The sequence below is a fragment of the Colletes latitarsis genome, chromosome 14, assembly GCF_051014445.1.
Source record: "Colletes latitarsis isolate SP2378_abdomen chromosome 14, iyColLati1, whole genome shotgun sequence".
Classification (NCBI taxonomy): domain Eukaryota; kingdom Metazoa; phylum Arthropoda; class Insecta; order Hymenoptera; family Colletidae; genus Colletes; species Colletes latitarsis.
This window is the reverse complement of record NC_135147.1, coordinates 19,312,696-19,337,162: the sequence shown is the minus strand read 5'-3', so window position 1 is coordinate 19,337,162 and position 24,467 is coordinate 19,312,696. Positions and strand designations below refer to the sequence as shown.

The 24,467-nt window shown below is 38.6% G+C and overlaps 2 protein-coding genes across 3 annotated transcripts in view; one reads left to right on the top strand and one right to left on the bottom strand.

The window, feature by feature from the left end:
* LOC143349686 (mediator of RNA polymerase II transcription subunit 20-like) overlaps window positions 1–24,467 on the top strand; it is a 182,047-nt gene that overhangs the window by 113,289 nt on the left and 44,291 nt on the right. The window lies entirely within an intron of this gene.
* The window catches only part of LOC143349685 (facilitated trehalose transporter Tret1-2 homolog), a 145,761-nt gene that overhangs the window by 103,371 nt on the left and 17,923 nt on the right, over window positions 1–24,467 (bottom strand). Inside the window, exon 2 of the mRNA XM_076781094.1 lies at window positions 17,924–18,400. Coding sequence (XP_076637209.1) covers window positions 17,924–17,947 — 24 coding nt within the window. The 5' untranslated portion in view covers window positions 17,948–18,400. The remainder of the gene's footprint in view (window positions 1–17,923; window positions 18,401–24,467) is intronic.

Sequence of the window (24,467 nt, the reverse complement as noted above, 5' to 3'; positions counted from 1 at the left end):
TGTCCGGATTTAATTGGACTCGAAACGATTTCGGAACTTCCACGTTCTCGCCTCGTCGCGGAAACGATAACGAGCAGCCGCCTCTATCGTTCTCCTTTAATCTAATTGATCCTCGGGCGAAAGTTTGATCGAGTCCGCAGAACGTTTCCAGCGAATCGGAGATCTCGTCGCGTGGCCTTTTTATTCCCCGAATCACTTAGTCGTCACGTTAAAACTCGACAGTGCTCGCTAATAAGCTGCTCTTCGATCGTCGATCCTTCAACCACTTAACTCCCGATGCCTGACTTACCTCGAACAAATCCAGAGTCAGACATACAATGGAACCCATGCTTAGCGTCTGAGACAATAAAACGTAAAATAATAGGAGAAACATGAAATTTAGGGTAGAAATCGAGTAAAATTAGAAGAAAAATTCTAGAAAAACAGGCTCTATCGTACTCTTCATCTTTCTCCTTCGCAGTACTTTTCCATCTTTCATCAAATTCAAGATGCAACCCGTTCTAGTGGACTCACCCTGTGAAATAAACAAGTATCGTTCTGTCGTCGGACGAATCGTAAGTTTTATGGGGGATATTCATTGCTAGAAATCAATTAGAACGTAAAGCCCCAGAGATAATGAGTTCTGGGCTAAGTTGTTGTGAAAGCAAAGGATCGTCCGCGTCTCCGTGAGTGTTTTAAGAACGCCCCGGCTGCTAATCAACCCAGTTATGTCAGAGACAATCTCAGCTCGTAAATTAAATCGGTGCTCGAACTACCCGTAATTGACGCTAAAAATCATACTTTCTCCTCCGGCGCCGATGAAAAACCGCTAGCTGCCACTTCGTCGTGTCGTCGTTATCACTCATAATCGGTCGCTTTCGCCGTGTCACCGATATCTGCTCGAATTTGTCCAACGACGAAAGAGTTATTGCGGCCAAGTTAGCGGAGATGTAACGGCTATAGTTCCCCGAAGCGTTGGTGCATAGTCGTAGCAGTCTCGTTTAACCACTGAACCACGGAATCGCGAGCGATCCGAGAGCGCCAATACTTTCTCCCTTTATCGCGAATCTGGCTGCGTCGGTGGTTTATCTTAATTAGACGCGATACTATGTATCGCTGTTCTTTTCAATTACAAAACGCGCCGGCGATAATGGCGGCGCGTTGGTCGACCGGGATCGCGCCACGCTGGTAAACAGAACAGTTTCTTTGACCTGGCTTCGCGTTTTAATCGCCGCGGCGACTAGAGGATTGAATTATGAAATCGAAGTTCCACCGAACCACGGTAATTCCCGATTAGATGTATTCTGGGTGGGCGGGAATAAACAGAGACTGAGATTGACTTAAAAGTCCCAACAAAGTGTCTATGTAATACTAATAGCAGTGATGACTGAGCACTGTGTATTCGTTTCTTAAATTAAATTGTAAATTATATACAGGGTGTTCGGCAACCACTGGGAAAAATTTTAATGGGAGATTCTAGAGGCCAAAATAAGATGAAAATCAGGAATATCAATTTCTTGATTGAGGCTCCGTAAAAAGTTATTAAAAAATTTCAAATCATTCTGAAAGAAATATTTTTGGTTGCGGGGGTCAATTACAAGCATTTTTGGTGAATACACATACTCTCGAAATCCTATGCACTTTCGAGAAAAAGATTCGAGAAGGTGTGAAATTTTTCGGCGAAATTAAAAAATTTCAGATTGTTCTAAAAAAATTATTTTTGGTTGCAGAGGTCAATTATAATCATTTTTGGTGAATACACATACCTCCGAAATCCTACGCATTTTCCAGAAAAAAATTTCTTACCGAAAATCTAATTTGAGGCCAAAAATGTCTGCCCGAATTTTCATGCGAATCTTTAAAACGTCATAACTTCTGAACGGATTGGACGATTTTAATGTTTAAAAAAGCAAACTACGCGTATTTTGATGGAGAATATGTACAAATCGCAAAAATATCCGAGAAATTGATCCTTGACCCCGCAAAATGAGAAAAACCCTATAAAAATGGTCCAATTTTCAAACAACCATAACTCCTACAATTGTGCATATATTTCAATGAAACTTTTTCTTGAGGTAGAGCCCATGGGTACCTACAAAAAAGTATTAGACAACTTTTCTGTAGGGCGTTAAACAAACTTACTAGAAATCAAAAACGAATTTTTAAGAAAAATCGACAGGGGGTAGGTGTCTAAATTTTTCGACGAAAAAGAAAAATTTCAAATCGTTCTGAAAAAATTATTTTCGGTTGCAGGGGTCAATTACAATCATTTTTGGTGAATAGATATACCCCCGAAATCCTGCACACTTTCGAGAAAAAAATTCAGTACGGTCGAAACTTTAAACGTTAATAACTTTTTAACGAAGTCTCCAACAACAAATTGGTATTCTTGATTTTCGTCTCGTTTTGGCCCCTAGATTCTCCCATTACAATTTTTCCCAGGGGTGGAAAACACCCTGTATATCTCTAGACATTTTGGATTCGTGATGAAGAACATGACACTCACGACTCGACGTGAACTATCTTTCATCGAGAGTTTATAATAGATATAGAATCAGGTAAAATGAAATTTCAGAAGTGGACCTTGTCTTAATCTACTCTCGAGTAGAGTACACTCGTATCTGAAGTTAATTTGTGGGTAATAATTTCCTTAGACCCTTCAGATTGGTCAGGAATAGTATCGCGACTCAGGTTCATCTCTGAACGAGGCGTCTATGATAAAAATAGAGTTATAAAGTTGAACGATACGTTTACGATTCGGTAAAGGTGAGCATGTAACGCGCTCATGACTCGATAGAAGCTGTCGGCTCGTATTCGTCCGGGATTCAAGTACATCTTCTGCATGATTCAGGCAGACCTCTGAACGAGATGTCTGTAATGCAAATAGAGTTGTAGAGAATGCACTCGAAAAGATGAACAGCCCACTCTTGACCCAGATAGAGCAGAGTACAGTACATCCGTGTTTGAAGTTAAGTTATGTGCGTTCCTACGCAATGGAGATTCGTCGGGAGTCAAATACAAGTGGTTCGTGACTGAAGTGTACCTCCGAGCAAAGCATCCATAATCTAGCATACCTGTGTGATAATTATACTCAGAACACAGAACATCCCCTACTCGCGACTTAACGTTGTGAATAGTTGCAAACTTAACGATTCACGTTGATACAGAAATACAGAAATAAACACGTTGGTGGCGATACACGCAGTGTTCCTTCGCCAGAAGTTGGTCGAGCCCCAAAAAATGAGACGACACAATTGATTTAGAATGGAATAACCATACTCAGAACACAGAACATCCCGTACTCGCGACTTAATATTGTGGATAGCTGCGAACTTAACGATTCACGTTGATACAGAAATACAGAAATAAATACGTTGGTAGCGATACACGCAGTGTTCCTTCGCCAGGAGTTGGTCGAGCCCCAAAGGACAAGACGATACAATTGATTTAGAATGGAATGACCATCCTCAGAACTTAGAACATCCCCTACTCGCGACTTAACGTTGTGAACAGTTGCAAACTTAACGATTCACGTTAATTCAGAAATACAGAAATAAACACGTTGGTGGCGATACACGCAGTGTTCCTTCGCGAGGAGTTGGTCGAGCCCCAAAGAATAAGACGAAGCAATTGATTTAGAATGGAAGCACGTGTCCCAACGAGCGTCCAACTTCGTGCAAGTTCGAGGCGCCAGGCGCGCCACGACATAAATCCCAAAACAGAACCGATTCGCAGCGAAATTGGAACCCGGACTGAACCCAAGAAAACTGTACGTTTGTTGTAGGTGTCCGGTAACCGATTCAAAGTTCATCGATACCGTGCCGGAATCGGGTCGAGAGCGTGCAAACAAATGTCAAAAATTCATTAACCGGGTGGCATGATCCGGTACAACGGATCGTTGCCAGATACGTTCTTGGCACGCTGGTCGTCCCCCCGGGATTCTCTTTCTCGCGGAAGCCGAACTCCGAGAAATTATGAACACATCCAAAGCACGTAGAGAACGTGGCCGAGGCTCTGTTCCGCGCACTCTGTCTCTTTATACCATCATCGAAACGTTAACGGGAGCAACCCTCTCGACGGGCTGACCCAGCTGCGCTGAATCTTGGCACCCTGGCCAATCCACGGTTTCCTTTTTCACCGCTTGATGACCCTCCAGGCCTATTATCGACAGATTGTTAAGGCGGAATAACGCCGCGAGCCTCGGCTCTACCGCCCTACGGTTTCGTTTAAAGCGTCACGTATCCGCGCGATGTCGTGCATAAGAAGCTAAATTTATAAGGCGTGCCCTAAATTTAATCCAACGCGTCGTGTGCGCGCACCCGGAAATCTGAACGCGCTCCCGCCAAACCGTCGACGATCCTGCGAAACGAAAGTCGCTGCACGTTTGACGCATTGCACGTATTGATTGGTGTTCGAAGATTGTACTCGATATGTGGGAACAAGTGGCGATTATTTTAAAGAAAAATATCTGAAACCAGTTTGACGGGTATTGTATAGACAACTTTGTTGGACACTTCAAATCACAATGACTTTGATCGACGATAGCTGATTTCAGAAGTGATAAGACGATTCGAATGTTTGAAAGTAAACGAATTCAATCAGGATTCTGTATCGTGATGAAGACACATCCCCTTAGTTTGGAAATAGAGATTTACTTTGGTTTTTACCAGTAAGATTACTGTCCATCTATTGTAAAGGGCACTGTGTTACAGATTCTTCAAACAACTTCAAACCTAAAATTATTTTGTATAGCAATGACTCGAAAAATAGATGTCTGCAACAAAATATGAAATATTCTAATGATAGGTCTATCATAGAGGACACAGTTATACAGAATCTACAAACAGCTTCAAACCTGAAATCATTTCGTATTTCAGTGCCTCAAAAAATAGAAGATTTACACAAAATATGAAATATTCTCATGGTAGGTCTATCGTAGAGGGCACAGTATTACAAACTCTACAAACAGCTTCAAACTTGACATTATTTCGAATAACAGTGACTCGAAAAATAGAAATCTCAGATAAAAATAGAGAATATTCTAGTCCTCTGACAGGTGTACCAGGTGTATGAAAAAATAGTTGTCGATAAAATCGAGGGAAGAGTCGCGAGTCTCGCGTAACGATCGGTGCTCCCGATCGCGCGGACACGCAGAATCTTGAACTTTCTCGTAACCGCATTAAATTTGACGAGATACGAAGTCGTATAACCCAGCGTCACATTTAGAACAGTAATATGCATAAACGGATTGTCCCACAAACTTGTAAGGGTTAAGTTTACCGCGACGGCTGATTAACCGCGACCGGGAGGGTGCAGCGCCGAGATTACGCGCTGCTGGACTCTGTCCAGTCAGTATGTTAAAACGACAAATTTACGACTATCATTTGGCTGCCTCCATTCAGCTACTTTAGCGTTTGATCGAGTTACTCGATTCATAAAGAAAACGCGTAACACGAATCTGACGTAATTATTGTTAAATCCTGTTACAAGTTTGTTGATCGATAATTGCACGAGTTATTGGTACTTTATCACTTGAAACAACAAATAAATTTATTAGTATACAATGCGTATCATAAATAGTATAAATAAGTAGTGTAAATAAAAATATAAGAAACCTTATTGCAAGTATGCAATAAACGTAATAAATTATTATATTTGTATTTTTGTACATACGATTTAAAATAAAATGAGTTTGATTTACAGTTGGTATATTTATGAAACAAAGGAAGTACTATTATGGAGTAATTTGTTTCCAAAAGATCAAATTCTTTACATTCTAAGGGATTGGTATATTTATGATGCACACTGTATCATTTGATCTTGAACAGTACAATTAAAAAATATATCTACTTGGTAAACATTCAGGGATACAAAAATTCTAAGAAAACTTAATTTTAGGCTAGTGTTTTGAAACTAACGAACTACGTTTCTAGAATTATATGACACTATAAAAACACGATAACATCTTGAAACTTTCAGAGAAATAAGTAAACATAGTCCAACTAGAAGTTTGAAGAAAATTAAAAAAACACAGTACTACTTAAATATAAACGAGAAATACTGTACTACTTTGGCATCCAGAAAATTGCAGAAGATCTAAGAGAGCGTAATAACCCTACACAGCCCATTCCCACTAATGTACCCAGCTTGTTGTTTAGCGACCAAACTCCCCCGCCTGTTGACACCGTGCAACAAACATGGAGGCTCTCGCGCAATAAACACGGTTTTACCGCGCCGCGTTAATAACTCCGAACTTTACGAAACGTATTTTCGTATTATTCAGTAGAAAAAAGCTGAACACGTAGAAGCAACGCGGACGCATCGATGAGTCCGTTTCAATGTCCTCCGCTGATGGCGGGGAACAGCGTAACCGCGATTCTATTCTGAGCGGAATGCGCTCACCGTTCGAAGCTTCGTCTTCGTCGAGCTTCCGCGTTTAACGCGGGAGGAAGCAGTCGCTGATGCAGCTTCGCTTTAAGTGCACTCTGTGCACCGAGTGCGGACGCATCAAGGCGGAACCGTGGCACGAGGGCGCGCGAGCCTCTCTGTCTGGGACCAAACGTCGAGAATCGCGCGTATGGCGAGTATTCGCGCGCCACGCGCCCACGCATGCGCGACAAGGCGGTCCTTATTTTTCGACTTTCGATTACTATTTGACGCACCCCTCCAGACTGTGACACTTGGTGAAAAAAAGTTATGTGCAAAATTTCAGCGAGATTGGACAACAGGAACACGTGCCCCATTTAACACTTTCACTGACACGTCACCCATATATAGGTGACAGGATTTACCATTATGATAATAGAAAAATTCTGAAGTTAAGACGTTGAGAAAAATAAATTTGGATAGGATTTATGAATTTTAACAAGGTTACGAAAATAAGTACTGAAAGAAATTTTAAGTTATGTAGCTTACAATGGTCTAAAATCAAAATTTTTGCAGAATATTATACGGGTTTGATCTGGCAGTGAGCTTGTTAAATTAGAGTTTTTAGTGAAATTACAATTCCTTATATCTAAAACAATAACGTGAATGTGATATTTAGAATCCTATATTCATAATTTAATTATGCAATAAACATAGTTTAAATAATTGTTATTACGGAGGATATTAGATCATACGATGAAGAATTTAGTTATGCATATACATGCATTGGCATGGAAAATATAGAAAATGCAATTTGGTTATAATAAATTATTTACACCTGTTAAGCTTTCGTAGTCTAGAAGAAATTATATATTAATTATTTGTATACAAAGTGTATGAGGTTTGATCAGAAATTTTATGCCACAGAAAATATAGAAAAGTGCACAGTAAAAATAGTCGATCGTTGTACGTATATACAGTATTTGTAATTATTTTGCATTGACTGAGAGTCGAGACGGACATCGAATATTTCCGGTCTGTTGTGTACCAGTAACCAGGAATGTAAAAATAAATAAACCGACGAATATACCAGGCGTTGCGTACACGGTTACGTTGGGATAATAAACGGAGTAACAAAGGGAAGGGAAAATTAAAAAGCACCGACTGCACAAAAAGACGCCGAGCAGCGAGACGAACAAGAAGGCCGGAGTATCGCGTAGAGGGGGTGGAGTATCACAAGCAAAAGTTGAAAGAAAGTCGCGAAACAATGAACGGGAGCTAACGACGTTGAAAACAGAAATACGGAAAACGGTGGAGCAACGAAGAAATTTAAATAGCCGTCGGTGGACGAGGACGGAACCTTCCCCAAGATCGCGTGGGAGTAAGAGAGAGGGAAAACGGTCCGAAACGCAGCGTACGTGGCGCAAAGGGGTGAGTTCTCCGTTCGTCTCGCACTGGGAGCATTCTGCACCCTCTCCCTCCCCCCGTCTAATGTGTGTCGGTGGGTCGATCGGTATCTGGGTCGCGGGTTTTGGCAGTGCGAGCCCAACCACCCCCACCTTTGCTCGCGATCATCCCTCCGCTCTCGGGACGCGGCGTTGTGCTATATCCGCTGCGGATTTACGCAGAGGGAGAGAGAGAAGGAGAGTTTCATTTCGCTTCTTTTCCCCTCCGCCGCGGCGGCCATTGATTAATCTCGGTAAACAATCGAGACTCGGCCGACAAAACTGTCGAGAGTCGAGATTATCGGATCTGCTCGGCACGGTTTTATTTTAATTCACCGCCGATGGCCTGACGGTTTTGATCGATCGACGTCTACGAAGTTTACGCTCCTCCCTGCTATTTATCGGCGGGATCGCTCCGGGTTTGTTGACTCGTTGAAATATAGTTGTAAATAGGCTCCGTCCGGGCGCGTCTATTTATTCGTTCTTTCACGCTAGGCTAATCTCGCGAGATGTTCGGCTGGACCGAACGAAGGGGCTGTTGATCCCGACGCGTTGCCTCGCGAACACGTGTCAGACTTCGAAACAGCTTCTTAACAAGATTAATGATTTCCACCGGGGGGGATCAGCGTGACGCGATCTCGGACGTTAACGCCGCGAACGTTTTATCTACGTGTCTTTGATTAATTCGTTACAACCGCCACTTTCGTGCCCGTCCGACTGGATTCTAATTTTTCGTTATCCCGTCGATGATCGCGAGGACTTTATTATCTTCGTAACACGTCTGGTAAATTAAACAGAAATTCAAAAGAAAACTGTATACAATATCGTCTCTGTAATTGACGGGATGTTTCCTTCTGTAACTGAACTGGGAGTCATTTGTCGAGTCAATAAATGAAACGCCAAAGAGATTTAGATTATAGACTCCAATTTATAAAATTGTTAAAGAAGAAAGTATATTTTTGGACAAATCTCAAATCTCTTCAAAAGAAAACTGTGTACAGTGTTGTCCCTATAATCGACGAGATGTTTTCTTCTGTATGTAACTGAACTGGGAGTCATTTGTTGAGTCAATAATTGAAACACCAAAGAGATTTAGATTATCGTATTATTAACAAAAAAATATATGGTTCCATTTTAAAAAATTATCTTGACCTTGAAATCTCCCCTACCACTCCACCTATGCAAAAATTATTTATACCACATAATTTACCCCTTTAAATAAAACAACTTTTCTAAGAACACTTTTTTGATACCTTCAATACTTCATGAGATCGTCCAACATTCGTACTTAAACGTGACACCCTGTAAAATCGAATTTATAAAATTGTCGTCATTCCCACCCCAATAAAGAAGAAGGTATATTTTTGGACAAATCTCTGCTTTGCATCTCGAGAAAAATGAACGTTTGACCACATTCGTTGCGATAAATTTTAAATAATTCCTTTTTCGAAAGCTAAAGTACAATTGGTGAGAGACTGTGACTTTGACAAAGTGGATACTCGGTAGAACCAGTCGGATTTTCCGAAGTAAGAGTCGTTCGATTCGACTTTCGCATTTTGGACAAATCTCTACCTTGCATCTCGAGAAAAGTGTAATCAATTTGGTCGAGAAGCTTCAGGCTTCATCAAATTTTCTCCACGTATAAATTTTGAATAGTTCCTTTTACGAAAGATAAAATACAATTCGTAAGAAACTGTGACTTTCACGAAGTGGATACTCGGTAGAACCAGTCGGATTTTCCAAAGTAAGAGTCGTTCGACTCGACTTTCGCATTTTGGATAAATCTCTACCTTGCATCACGAGAAAAGTGTAATCAATTTGGTCGAGAAGCTTCAGGCTTCATCAAATTTTCTCCACGTATAAATTTTGAATAGTTCCTTTTTCGAAAGATAAAATACAATTCGTGAGAGACTGTGACTTTGACAAAGTGGATACTAGGTAGAACCAGTCGGATTTTCCGAAGTAAGAGTCGTTCGACTCGACTTTCGCATTTTGGACAAATCTCTACCTTGCATCTCGAGAAAAGTGTAATCAATTTGGTCGAGAAGCTTCAGGCTTCATCAAATTTTCTCCACGTATAAATTTTGAATAGTTCTTTTTTCGAAAGATAAAATACAATTGGTGAGAGACTGTGACTTTGACAAAGTGGATACTAGGTAGAACCAGTCGGATTTTCCGAAGTAAGAGTCGTTCGACTCGACTTTTCCCCAGGCATCCGAGTCTCGAACCTCGACTTCAGGGAGCAACGACATTCGAGGTCGTCATCGTCGTGCATACGCTAACCTCGAAAGGCATTATGGTTGAGCGGTTAGGTTCTAACAGAATGAAGCCGTTCCGCGATAGGCTGCATTATCAATCCCGATACGTGGAGATCCATAGAACTCGGTCACAGCCGGTGAGATTCGACCGAGATTCGAGTCCCCCGAGCGATCTCGCCGATTTTCGATACAGACAGAATCCATCCAGCGCGGAGCGTCTCATCGGGATCGGAAAAACGGTGGCTCACGGTCGATCGACGGACCGACTTCCTGTCTCTGCGTGGCCGACGATCGCGTAGCTCGCGGAACTGTTTTTCACCGACTTCCACGGAACCGTTTCTCTCGATTATTCACCGGCTGAATTTATTCGCGCCATTGAGGCGGTCACGAGCCATTCACTGAAACGGTGATTTATTATTCGACGAGAGCTGAAGTTCCCTTCGTTTCGATACTCCGACTCTTCGCTGTAACGGAGTTGCAAAAGTACAACGTAGCGCAGAAATACCTGGCGAAGTGGAAGAAGAACCATTATAAAGCCATTCAGATGTTTTCATGCAGCCAACCGAATATTCATCGACAAATATTAATATTCGTTTCAAAGTCACCAAATCCTGCAAAAACTACCTAATTTTTTCCGACGTGAGGTCGAAATGTAAAATCCTAAATTTTAAATCGTTTTGGAATTTTATTAATTCGTTAGAGAAATCTAAGTCACCTGCCTCGTGGTATACTTATAAGGATAATATGTTGATGGACAATTTATCAGTGGCAAATGCCTTTGCTGAATTTTTTTAATCAGTATATACAGAGGATATTATTCATGATAATTCACTTAACCTTTCTCTTGGAATTGGTGAAATATTTACATGTATTAACGAACTCAAAAATAATTGTAGTCCAGGATATGACAATATTCCTCTCATATTTTTTAAATCATGTAATTTTATAGAAAGTCTAAAATGATTCTTGCAACGTATTGTAATTTAATTTATTTTGTTAAAATTTTGTGTTAAAATGTAAAATCAACATTTGTAGTTCCTCACATATTACATCTCCTGTACCAAAGAGTTTATTCCCGTTAATAAATGAATAATAATAATATAGATTTCATCTAAGGTACGTCACAAAATGATAAAATTGCCTTACAACATGGTAGTTCTAAAAACTAGATAAATAGCAGAAAATCATATTATAATCGTAATTATTTTCATTTGGTTTATTTATCATTCCGGGCAAAGCGATTGATCTCACGTTCGTCAGGTTGATATTCCAGGTAACTTTGTTATGTCTTCTAAAATACTTTTTGTCGACGCGCATTCGTCTTCGTGTGTTTTCGATATGTTTGCTAAGGAATTACAATTTATTGAAAGGAAAACCTTGAATACGAAGTGTGTTCGTTGTAATAATCTCTTATTTGATTGGTGACACGGGTTGCCTACACGAGTAAGTAGATGATGAAACTACTCAACTCGTTCCAGCAGTCATTAATCACAGTTGGGAGTTAGTAATAGCTTTGTGTTAACGATCAAATATTTAAACAACAGGTCGAAAGGTCAACAGCCATTCTACCGAAAGTAATAAATCATTACATTATCTGCTTAGAAAGTCCATTTGTTCGGCTACAAGGTGCTGTCATCGTTGAAAAACGCTAGCATAAAATTCAAATTGACCACACGTTGTCAGTTATTTGGTGATGTTGCCAAGATTTAATCTCAGCCTGTTACCTGCGCTTAGTCTGCTTTATTGCAACGATAAATTATAAACATTTGTCAAATATTACGTTTTATTTTATCAGGTCCCTGTCAGTCGTTATCTCGAGAAGCTCATACAACTTGAGGAATCTCAAGAAAATGCTATTATCATCATTTAGTAAAATTGTCGTTTATTTCGATATTCACTCGTTCTCGTAGAAGTAATCTCATCGAGCAGATGTTTTATAATTGCAATTCTGCATCATTTTTCATGGAAAGGTTTCTTTTCAGATAGACTTACAGGATTATTATTTAGTAGAATTGTCATTTATCTCGATATTCGTCCGTTCTCGTGCAAATAAAGAATCTCGATGTATCGAGCAGACGTCAATCAAAGGCAATCAGAGGCAAACGCGCACAGGAAACGGGAAACGCTTCCGGGTACGCGTCTTATTCGAAACGCTCTTCGCGAAAGAATCAAGGAAAGAACTGAAAAATCTCGTTAAAAGGTATTTCCCTGATACTGACTGAACGATCCTGCACACCCCCCCTTTCAGGGCCGCGAAAAGCTTCTGAAAAGTTCGCGCGTTTCCCCCGAGATCGCAATAAAACGCGCCGGTTAAAATCGTAAATTACTCGATCGCACTCTTTATCGCAAGCTGGGTTAAACGCGGTGCAATTTAACGAAAAAAAAAAAGGGAAAGATAGAACGAGAGAGAAGAGATTCGATTCGTGAAAAAGTGTTCGCGATAAAAACGACACTTCCATCGGGGCCGAAGTGAAAACGACATAAAAGAGATTGAATTTCTGCGCGAATATCGGCGACCTTTTAAAAGTTCGACGCGAGCGATGAAACCGTGGAGAGGGTATTGTGTTTGATTTCATTAAAGGGAATTGTACGTTGGCTCGCTCGTAAATTAATTCGACGTGTCCCGAGCGTCGCGGGAAAACCGGGGGATGAAAAACTTTCGCAGATTTCCGTGCAGGATTCACGCTCGGAACAGGGAAATCTCGTTAAAGGGTCATATTTTCTCGATAACGCTTGAGCGATTGGTAACCATCGTCGTCCGTCTTCCTGGGAACCTTCCTGAAACTTTCCACCGTTTGGAATTCCACTCTATCAAAGTCGAAAAACTTCGCAATAAGGGCCCCGCGACTATAATAGATTATTCGACTAACGGCGCTCGTTTTCAAGAAACTATGAGATTTTAAATTTCGTTTATCTTTGGCGACCAGCTGACTTTGCGTGTAAGAAAATTATTCGCGTCGAATGGTGAGTCCCTTGAAACCTTCATACCTTCCTTTTTATTGACCTGTTTTAAGCACTCCATAATAACAAAATATAAATTAAAAAAAGTTTCATTGAAAATGCATCGTAGGAACAAATACCTCTCTATGGATTAAATTTGTTGAAATTAATATTAACACAAAACTTGGCTCTCTGCTTGTAAGAAAATTATTCGCGTTGAATGATGGGCCCCTTGAAACCTTCATACCTTCCTTTTTATTGACCTGTTTTAAGTACTCCATAATAACAAAATATAAATTAAAAAAAGTTTCATTGAAAATGCATCGTAAGAACAAATACCTCTCTATGGATTAAATTTGTTGAAATTAATATTAACACAAAACTTGGCTCTCTGCTTGTAAGAAAATTATTCGCGTCGAATGGTGAGTCCCTTGAAACCTTCATACCTTCCTTTTTATTGACCTGTTTTAAGTACTCCATAATAACAAAATATAAATTAAAAGAAGTTTCATTGAAAATTCACCGTAGGAACAAATACTTCGCTATGGATTAAATTTGTTAAAATTGATATTAACACTAAACTTCACTCATTTCAATTTAAAATATAAATAATAACAAAACGAATATATCCTAGCAAAAACACATCGAACTATAATAGGAATTTGGAGGAACAGATCCACAGATTGGAAATATATGCGTTCCATAGAATACGACTTGGACGTCCGCGCAAGTAGAAATGACGAATAATGGTCAGACGCGCTAAGCAAATTCTATTCAATCGCACGCATGACCCACAAATTTTTAAATTCAATTATCTTAAAAACGAAATATCATGTGAACAAATTTTATTCTACAATTTTGATTCGTTTTTTCACTTAGACTCCCTTTCTAATTGTTCCTTGATTACTGGAACATCCTATACAATTCCCTTTCGAAGAGTATATTTTCACATTTTGAACTAGAGAGTTGGGTTATATTGATATTGTGACTTGAAAAAAGTATTAACTATAATAATTTATGAGTATTAAATAGGTCTTGCTTAGATATAACAGCACACTAATGTAAACATTAGACTCGTTAGTAGGTAGCACTGATTTCTCAATATTTACTCTTGTTTATCCAGAGTTTATCGATTATTCTGATATAATTACGAAATTTCATTGTATTTGACTTTATTGGCCGGAAAGAATCGACGTTCTAATTAGAACTTGTGAAACGCCACGTATTTCCTCCATAGATCGACGTGTCGCAAACTCATCAGAACTTTACACATTAAACAACACACCTCGGCGTGTCCCGTGGAAAAATGTTAATACACGTATAGATGTTGCGTGGCATTATGTAAACAAAAGTTTGTAAATATAGATTTTGTTCGCATAGCTGTGAAGATAAATATGTTACGCAAATATTGGTTCGAAAGTGCGTTGTTGAATACTGACAGCAGTTATGATAGTAGTGATACGTCTCTATGACGCTCGCGTAAAGACTGTGTAACAAAATGGGGGAATAAAGGAAATTACAGAAAGCTAACATTAAATTGTAGTGTAAAGGGATTCACCGATGAAGAGATACGCTGCTACTCAGTCTAATCTTAAATTAAATCGAACCCCGAGCATGTAATCTACCTTGGTAGTATGAAGTACAAAGGAAACTACGACGAATTTTGTAATAACCTTTTATTGCATAATCTGACCGATCGAGAACCCAGGAAAAAAGAAATTACTGTTTAGGTCGAGTATTAATTAAATCATGAATGAGTGAACATCAAAGAATCTTATTTTGTAATTTTTGGAAGGTACAATAAAATTCCTGCGATGGAAGATTAATGCAGTGGACTTTAGTCAATCTATTCGAATAGTATTTTACAATCTCAAAATCGCTGGATATTTTATTTTTGCAAGCCCACTTAGTATTAATATTATTATTGTTATCAATAGAAAACTAAAACTTCAAGACCCTGAAAGAGATCAGGAATATCAAAGACTCTTATTTTTTAATTTTTGGATACAGTGGACTTTATTCAATGCATTTGAATAGTGTTCATTTAATCTTATATTTCCAGGTATTTACCTTGCAACCTCAAGATCACTGGATCTTCCATGTCTATAATTTTGTTATCGTATTTGTAAATTCTTTATATATCGACGTTGTTAATTATACAAGCCCACTTAGTATTGATATTATTACTGTTATCAATTGAAAATCAAAGCTCCAGGACCGTGAAAGAGATAGTCATGGCCTGAAGAGGTTAAGGAAGGACCGTAAGGTCCCCTTTAACTTCTTGAACTCGGCCAGCAGGTGAACCGTAAGAGAAAGAGGGGCCCATATATCAATAATTTATTCCCCCAGAAACGGTAGTGATTTTTCCAACGCGTCAGCAATACTTTTACCGCCGTGCTCGGCGCATTCTTCATGTTACTCTCTCCCGCCGACGATCGATTTTCCATTTTAACGTTACACAGATTAAATAAATAGTTCGCCGCGCGTCAACCCTTCAAGATCGCTTCCCTTGAAGGATACACGCTGCTGTCGAAAAGTTTGGGGCATCCTTCGATCTCAATATTCAAAACGAACCTCTCTTTTATGCGTACATTAAAATTTTACTGAAATTATTATTCCTAATATGACGTCCACAAATTATAATATATAATATTTTCTTTCGATTAAAATTGAGATTATTTCCATGAAGATCGAGCAATTCTCGCTGCTGTCGAAAAGTTTGGAGCATCCTTCGATCTCAATATTCAAAACGAACCTCTCTTTTATGCGTACATTAAAATTTTACTGAAATTATTATTCCTAATATGACGTCCACAAATTATAATATAAAATATTTTCTTTCGATTAAAATTGAGATTATTTCCATGAAGATCAAAGTGTTCTCCAAATATTTATGCCGCGACACCTTGATGTATTAGTTAAATATTGATGGAGCAATTTTTGAAAATAATTTTTCACGACGAGCGAGTTTCCTGGGGGAAATTATTCCGCAAGAGGTCGGATTTCTGTGGCAGGATGGAACAAGAAGTAATGTATGATAAAACGATGCAAACGACGATGCAGCCAGCGCGGCTGGGAACCATGACGCGTTCCGCTTTAACTCCTTTATACCAGGATTCGATCCTGCGACAGGATTGTAGGAAACAATAGTGGGTTCAGATAATTTTCGATAGTTCGAATTGGCAGAAGATCGGAATTCTACGAGTTTCTATGCTTTTTAGTTCCCCTAAATCCCACTATCGTCGTTAAAAACTAAGCAATGTTATCCAGAATTATTTTTAAGTAAACAACCTTCGAAGAAGAAATATTTTATAGGCAATAGTAACAAGGAAAAAAAAATATACTAATTCTTTACCAAATTTTACTTTACGAATAACTCGTAATTGAAACAAATTAATATTATTACCAGGAATCATAAATGTAAAGATAATAAATTACAGAGCATTAATAAGAAAAAATTCACGTAAGGTAGCCACTTAATGAATAATGAAAATTTTATTGAATTCGTTTACACCACCAACTCCAGCTTATGATGGTAATTTATTGTTTCTTTCAAGTTAGTATTTGTTGAATTTTCTATGACAGTTTACTTAGATCTGGTTCGAACTGCGAGTATCGTTTCAGCGTTAGAAGGCAAAGAGTTAACGACTCGCGTCCAAAGCATCATCGGGGAAATATTTCGGTCGAGTCCGGGCGGTTTGTCTTTCCCTTTCGGAATGATTTCAACCCAGTAACCGACTTTCGCAGCGTTCTCGTTCGCGGCAGCTCCTTCGGGGCTCTTAAGACTGAAAAGTTTTGCCCACGGAAAAGAGGGAAATAACAGTGGGTCCTATCAGTCCGCGGCTCACTGAAAACATCTTAAGCACGGCTGTTCCGTGAAAAGAAATATTATTGGAAACGGAATAACGTTTATCGGACGAGATTTAACCACGGATGAGCGATCATTTTTATTCCATAGGCGCGCAGTCAGCCAGAATTCATTCGCGGCGCGGCAAAAATAAGTGTTCGATTAACACTAAAACTATCGAAGTAGTTAAAATGATCCATTCGTAATTTCTAATAAAAATACAAAATTTACTCGATTGGATTTTCGAAAATTTACCATAATTTTCTGTAAGAGAATTAATAGACATTTATTTCCATTGTACTATACAGTTCTTTAAATGTCTATTGTTTTAATTTCTTTGGTACAAATAAATACACCATAATTGTTGGTAGTTCTAGTGTTAATACAGGTTCCCTTTGATAAATTGCAGAACTGAAATATTATTTATTCGACATTAGTTCGATGGTATCGTGTTTAAAATTTTAACGAAAATAAACATCGGAATAAATATTAAATTCTGAAAGAAACGTATTACAAAACAGTTCTCTTTTTTCCAATATTAATTACCGATTTAGATCCGTGCGAAAGAAACGAACGATGAAAGGTGCGAAACGATCGTATTTGTTTAAAAATATTTGCTCGTTCTCCCTACAAATATTGTTCGTTGGCACTCGCGTGGATTTAATTTCACGCTCGTTACAACAAAAACAGGTGGGAATTAAAATATTTCATTCGATCGATTGATTTTTCGAAGCCTCTCGAGGGTTTTTAATCCGAAGGGCCGATGAAATTAAATTCACTCGTAACATTCTGGAATTATACAATTATTTAACGATCGCAGAAAAAACGAATTTTATTAAACAAGTAATCAAACACATTATTCAATGCTCAAAAATTGAATTTAAACTGATACTCGAGCTTCTTCATTTGCACAATTCTCACTGAAAAATGGATCCAACAAAAAGTTCAAGACCAACGTTCAAGTTTTATTTTCTTTTCGTAGAAAAAAATGGGATCTGTTCGAAAAATGAATGCGTAAATCAAAACCAGCTTAATCCCCTCTTCGGGAACTTTAGAAGCTCTGAAAGGGTAGGATGTCTGATACTCACGTAATATCTGTGATTCAGTGACATCTCTTCGTTTCTCTGTATTCAGCCACGCCGCCCTTTCTCGGTCAGAAAGTGTCTCAGGAGTGCTCGGTAATCTTCTCAGAGGCACTCGAACATTTTTTTCCCCCGAGCTTCTTCTTTCGCGTTCGAGCTTACGTTTGTTGGGTAGGGACGAGACGAGTCTCGTCGCGCGAAACGCGATGAAAATATACGCTCCTCCGCGTCGATGGCCCGCTACTATTTCTTCCCTTCTTATTTCTCTTCTCTTCTTTCCCCTCTGTTCGCCGCGGGCTAATCGATTCGCGTCAGTCTTACGTGATTATTGTCGAGGTTGCAGTCAATCTCTGGTCTCCTCATTATTGTCGTTTTTCCCTGGCGTTTGTGTCGCGCGCGCATCTAGGTTACTGGCTGCAGCAGCTCGTTTCCGCCATCGCGATTCGACTCAGATTTTGTTCTCCTGCCTTTCGAGGGATCCTCCTGTGAAAACGGTCCCCATTGACAAAGATTTCGTACGCGATCGGCTGACCGATCTCGTGGAATCGCGAACCGAACGATTATTCATCGACAACTATTGTTAAATCGAATGGAAATGCTTGTTAATAATAAATAATCCAAATGAGTGGTCGTTGGTATCGGTAAAATTTACACGTTGACATTTATTGTAATGTCGATCGAACGTCGAGTGTCATCGAAACCTGAACAAGATAACGATGCTATTACCGTCAGAGTGGATTGTTCAAATAAGTTTGAAAAATCTCTGCCTGGATGAGTATTTCTCGATGAAAAATAATTTTTGACGCACCGTATTTCTAACTTGTCTATGATATAAATATGAATATTGGTGAACTCGTACCGAGTCGTTTTGAGATTTGTTTGATATGGTAAATGGGGATGAAACGGGGTGGTTACAGAATAGCAATTGAAAAACACGCATCGATATTCTAGTTATAAAGTCATGTTTCTTTTGAAGTCAACATAATATGTCAGATAGAAACGTTTGAGTTGGTGTTTATGTTTTTAAGAAATTCAAGAAAGGGGAAATTAATTTTCGATGTAGCTAGAGCGGAAAAGCTTCCTGGTCTCTCATACCGCAGAATCACGAGACTCTAAGCCTTCCTGGGTTTTCCTCGAAACCCGCACAATCTCATCTCCGGCTTTCATTTTGCTCCAATGTTCGACTCCTGAGAATACGAAATCGATGTTCTAACGAAAAACTCATTTTGAGCCTGACAATAATATATATCGATGATCAAATACAACCATAACGCAACTGCAAACTTACAAATTCTTAGCTGAACACGTCGCTAGTCCCAAAAATGCCTAAGCGTTCCATTATACAACTTTCAGAATTTTCCAAACATCTTTGCACTTCTTTGTAAATTCTTACTTTGTAGCTTTATAATTTTGTTTGTGACGAAGGATAAAATAATCGATATATATTTAACATTGAACCTAGTTAATAAAACTATAACATTTACTTGTCTAATTTATAATATTTCGTGTAAAATAAACTTTACTGAAAACGATGTTTCATTCTGATGCAACTTTAATATACTTCTTTCTGTAAATGAATAATATTTTAATATTGTAATATTTTTTAAATATATTTAAAACCGGTTCTAAGAACGTTCGTAAAATTGAAATTCTATATTTTACAGAACACAACGACAAAGAATTTTCATAGGCTCTGTTTAATACTATTTAACGATAAAATAGTTTCGTTATCGAACACTATCATAAAATTCTCGTTACTTGACTTTCAGGTAAAACTATCTCGTTGCAAACGAAGAATGCAATTAAATTTCATCCGAAAAATTGGCTTAGTTATCGATTGAAAGTAATCGAAGAGCCAAAGCACTTGCTCGAAGGTTAAAGACAAAGGTAATTCGATTTAGCTTTTAATATCCTTATTTGCATTCATCGAAAGTGATGATGCGATTAAACTAATCGCTGAATTCTCGCAGTGGATAATATTACGCAGGGTGATTCTAGAAACTCTCTTTCCTGAACGTAAATACAAAAAAGGTTAAATTCTGCATCCTCCATTTTACTTTATCGTGTGTAATATATGCATTTCTACTTGTTTTGTTAATCGAATTATGCATTATTTTAACATAAATCGATTCTCCTCATCATTTTGCATACAAAATTGTTACGTACTTTGCTTAGAAAAAAGTTGCAGCTTATCCCAGTTTCTAGAATCACCCTGTATATAGTCGTATCGATGGCCCACGTAGCCTGGAAGACAAATCGCATAAAACTGGCTCGATACGGAACGTGATGAACCATTCTAACGAATCTCTATCGTCGAAGCTACAGCCAACGTGCCATCTGCTGTGACTTATTTCCGTTTAAAACTCTGTCACACTTTTTTCGTAAATATTCACTACCCTTATCTAAAGCTTCACGACTTAAATTTACATATGAACTATATTTAAGAAATTTGTTTGGTATGAATTTCTACACGAATTTTTTTCTCGAAAGTACGAAGGATTTCGGGGGTATGTGTATTCACCAAAAATGATTGTAATTGACCCCCGCAACCAAAAATAATTTTTCTAAAATGATTCGAAACTTTTCAATTTTCAGGGTAGCAGACAGTTATGGCCAGACATTATATTTTCAGTAATGAATTTTTTTCTCAAAAATGGTTAGGATTTCTGGGGTATGTCTATTCACCAAAAATGATTGTAATTGACCCCTGCAACCAAAAATAATTTTTTTAGAACGATTTGAAACTTTTCATTTTCTCCGAAAAATTTAGGCATCTACCCCCTGTCGATTTTTATTAAAAATTCGTTTTTCATTTTTGATAATTTTATTTGATGCCCTACAGAAAAGTTGTCTAATACTTTTTTGTAGGTACCCATGAGCTCTACTTCAGAAAAAAGTTTCATTGAAATATATTCACTATTGTAGAAGTTATGGCTGTTTGAAAATTGGACCATTTTTATGGGGTTTTTCTCATTTTGCGGGGTCAAGGACCAACTTTTCGAATATTTTTGCGATTTGTACATATTCTCCATCAAAATACGCGTAGTTTGCTTTTTTAAATATTAAAATCGTTCAATCCGTTCAGGAGTTATGACGTTTTAAAGATTCGCATGAAAATTCGGGCAGACATTTCTGGCCAGAAATTATATTTTCGGTAAGGAATTTTTTTCTCGAAACTGCGTAGGATTTCGAGGGTATGTGTATTGAACAAAAATGATTGTAATTGACCCCTGCAACTAAAAATAATTTTTTTAGAACGATCCAAAATTGTTTAATTTTGTCGTAAAATGCGTCCACTTATTGAATTTTTATCTCGAAACTGAGTAAGATTTCGAAGGTATGTATTCATCAAAAATTATTGTAACTGACCCCCGCAACTAAAAATAATTTTTTCAGAATATTTTGAAATTTTTTAATAACTATTTAACGAAGCCTCAATCAAGAAATTGATATCCTTGATTTTCGTCTTATTTTGGTCTTTAAAATATTCCCCAGGGGTGGTCGAACACCCTGTATAGAGTGTACGAGGGAGCAAAATTATGAAAAAATTCGCGATAAACAGTATTTGAGAGTAAAGTTTGCGCAGAAACGACTCTGTTCCGAACTAGAATACCCGTTTAAAGTCCGTGTCCGGAGAAAACGAAACGCACGCGCGGCATGCATATTCGCGTGGATTTACAAATGGCAATCACTAGTCAGTGAATAAGCTATTTTTCTTGAAAGCGGATCCGGCACGCATCTTAAGGAGAAGCCGTGTGAAATACGGAGACGAGCGAACGGTAGTCGCGATTCTTTCGCGAATATTTAATTACGAAAGCGTCAGTGTACGGTGCACTACGTACGTGTAATCGGTTATTGAGCACGGACGATTGCGCGCAAACAGAGGCAATAGTCGTTAAGAGAGCCGCGAAGTTAGCATATGAAAGGATCGGTGCTTCTACGTGCACCGGCCTCGAAAGTGTTACGAGCCTTCCAGCGAGCGCGTTTGCGCGCTAAGTACGCAGATCTTCTCTTAAATAGACTCCGTGGAAAAAATTCCTTCCTTTTTTTCTGAAGAAACGAACGCTGAAACTATACGAGCATCTGCGCAGGAAAGAATTTTCCTATAAAGATAATGAGTTCCCTCGGCGGGAGAGAATCCTCGTGCATCGACTTGTGCCAGTGGTTTCCAAACTTTTTACATTTAAAATGACACGAAATATGCTTCGAGTGGCTACGCTTTGATCGATGTATCGATAGGAAGAAATATTTCAATCATATGTTCTTGCAGGGCGAGTCCAGTATCGATAGGGAAAGCTTGTACAGGATCATTTTGCATTTTTATTCGATAAAAACAAAATTGTAGTTCTAGACTCACTAGTACTAGACTCACCCTCTACGTGATAAATTTTCTTCTGCATTCTTTCAGAAGTTATGAGTCGCCTCCCTAGGAGTCAGAACGCTGATTTATGCTTCGAAAATTGCAATGCAGATACGTGTTTTACACCTCTGTCTACTGAAGAACTACCATGTAACCCCTGAAGCCATAAAGTTTCAATTTTGTCCTATTGTTTTACCCTTTCGGTACTGTTTGGTACTTGTACAGTGGCGTTCAAAAATTTCTTCGCTTTTGTTCTAACTTTACTTGGCCCAATTGTTAAGTACACCCTGTATTCACAGAGGATATGAAAACGACAAGTAAAGTTCGTACGAACTATCGATTTTATAGTAAACTCAACTGGTACAACTAATTCCATTAAACTGTTTGTAGATACTCTATACAATGTTCAACGTCTTAGCTCTCGACCTTGCTGACTATTCCGTTCTACGTGTCAATGCAGTTCATTCGCTTTTATTAATTTTTTGTTCGCTAGAAAAGGTAACGAACAGGTATTCGAACCAGGAAACAGCAAAGATCCATTTGACGTATGCACTCGGTGAATGTAATTCAGCTCAAGTAAGACATCTGTATGCGAATCGTTTCCCCAACAGACGTCTGCCAGACGGGACACGTTCCAGAGAATACACGAACGCCTCTTAGACACAGGTTCGTTTAAAAAACGAGTGACAGACGTCGGTAAACCAATTAGTACCAGAACTGTTAACCTGAAAGACAGAATCCTGAATCACGTTGAAGGAAATGATGGCGTCGGTGCTCGAGAAAATGCCAACAGTGGATAATAATGTCGAACACGTAACACCGCGGAGGATTTTGCAAGACCGACTGCATTATTCTTACGATCCTCAAAGAGTACAAACACTCGACGGTGACGATTCTCCTTCGAGAGTTAACTTTTGTTGTGCTTGGTTGCTGTAGGTGCGTTTCTACCGGTCGCAAATCGCTCGTTTGTGCATACAAGGCTCGTCAGAATCCTTTCTTTTCGTTTCCACAACTTTCGAACCTTTATTTCACTTAAACTTTAAGTTACTCCACTGTGAAGAACTTATGAAACCAACAGGGCTGAATATTATTATACAATTTTTAGTTCAAATTATTGATAATGTAAGAGGAATAATATTAGTTTAATTGTTACGACAAACGTGAAATAAATTTCCTCCATCGACAACGAAAAAGAATTTCGATCATAATCTTCGAGAACATGAAACGAGTAAGAATAAGAATACAGAAATATCTAGCCAAAAACGCAAGAACCTTCCCATTCGAGCAAATAGATTTATCGTCTGTCTATCAAAGAATCCCTAAAACGAGTTTTCGTCGCGTATGTGCAGTAGAGTTATGAAACCAATATGGCTGACAGTCAGTACAGATGACAGAACTCTACCAAAATCCCGAAAAAGATATTTTTGTATCGAATTTTCGTTACAATTTGTTGTTTGTGTTATATTATTGTCAGTGTTACAATTTTTTACTCAAATTATAACCAATATCAATATTGTAAGACGAATGATATTAGTATAATTGTTACGAGTTCCCCCAGTGCACCTGGGCACTAGAATCATAAAACCAATATGGCTGACAACCAGTACTGATGACAGAACTGTACCACATCACGAAAAAGATATTTTTGTATCGAATTTTCGTTACAATTTATTATTTGTGTTACATTATTGTCAATGATACAATTGTTGACTGAAGTTGTAACCAATATCAATATTGTAAGACGAATGACATTAGTATAATTGTTACGAGTTCCCCCACTGCGCCTGCGCACTAGAATCATAAAACCAATATGGCTGACAATCAGTACAGATAACAGAACTCTACCACATCACGAAAAAGATATTTTTGTATCGAATTTTCGTTACAATTTATTATTTGTGTTACATTATCGTCAATGATACAACTGTTGACTCAAGTTATAACCAATATCACTAATGTAAAACGAATGATATTAGTATAATTGTTACGAGTTCTCGTGTCGCGCCTGCGTAGTAGAGTCGCGAAACCGATTCGAACGTTTCGCAGGCAAGACTTGCCGCGGTTCGAGGCGGAAATCGCGGCCTTGAGACGCGACTATTCGCGCGCTTATCGTTACTGCGAAGAGTAACAGCCGGTACGCTAACAGTGCGCGCGAATAAATAGCCTGCACGCGAAACGTCACTTTTATGG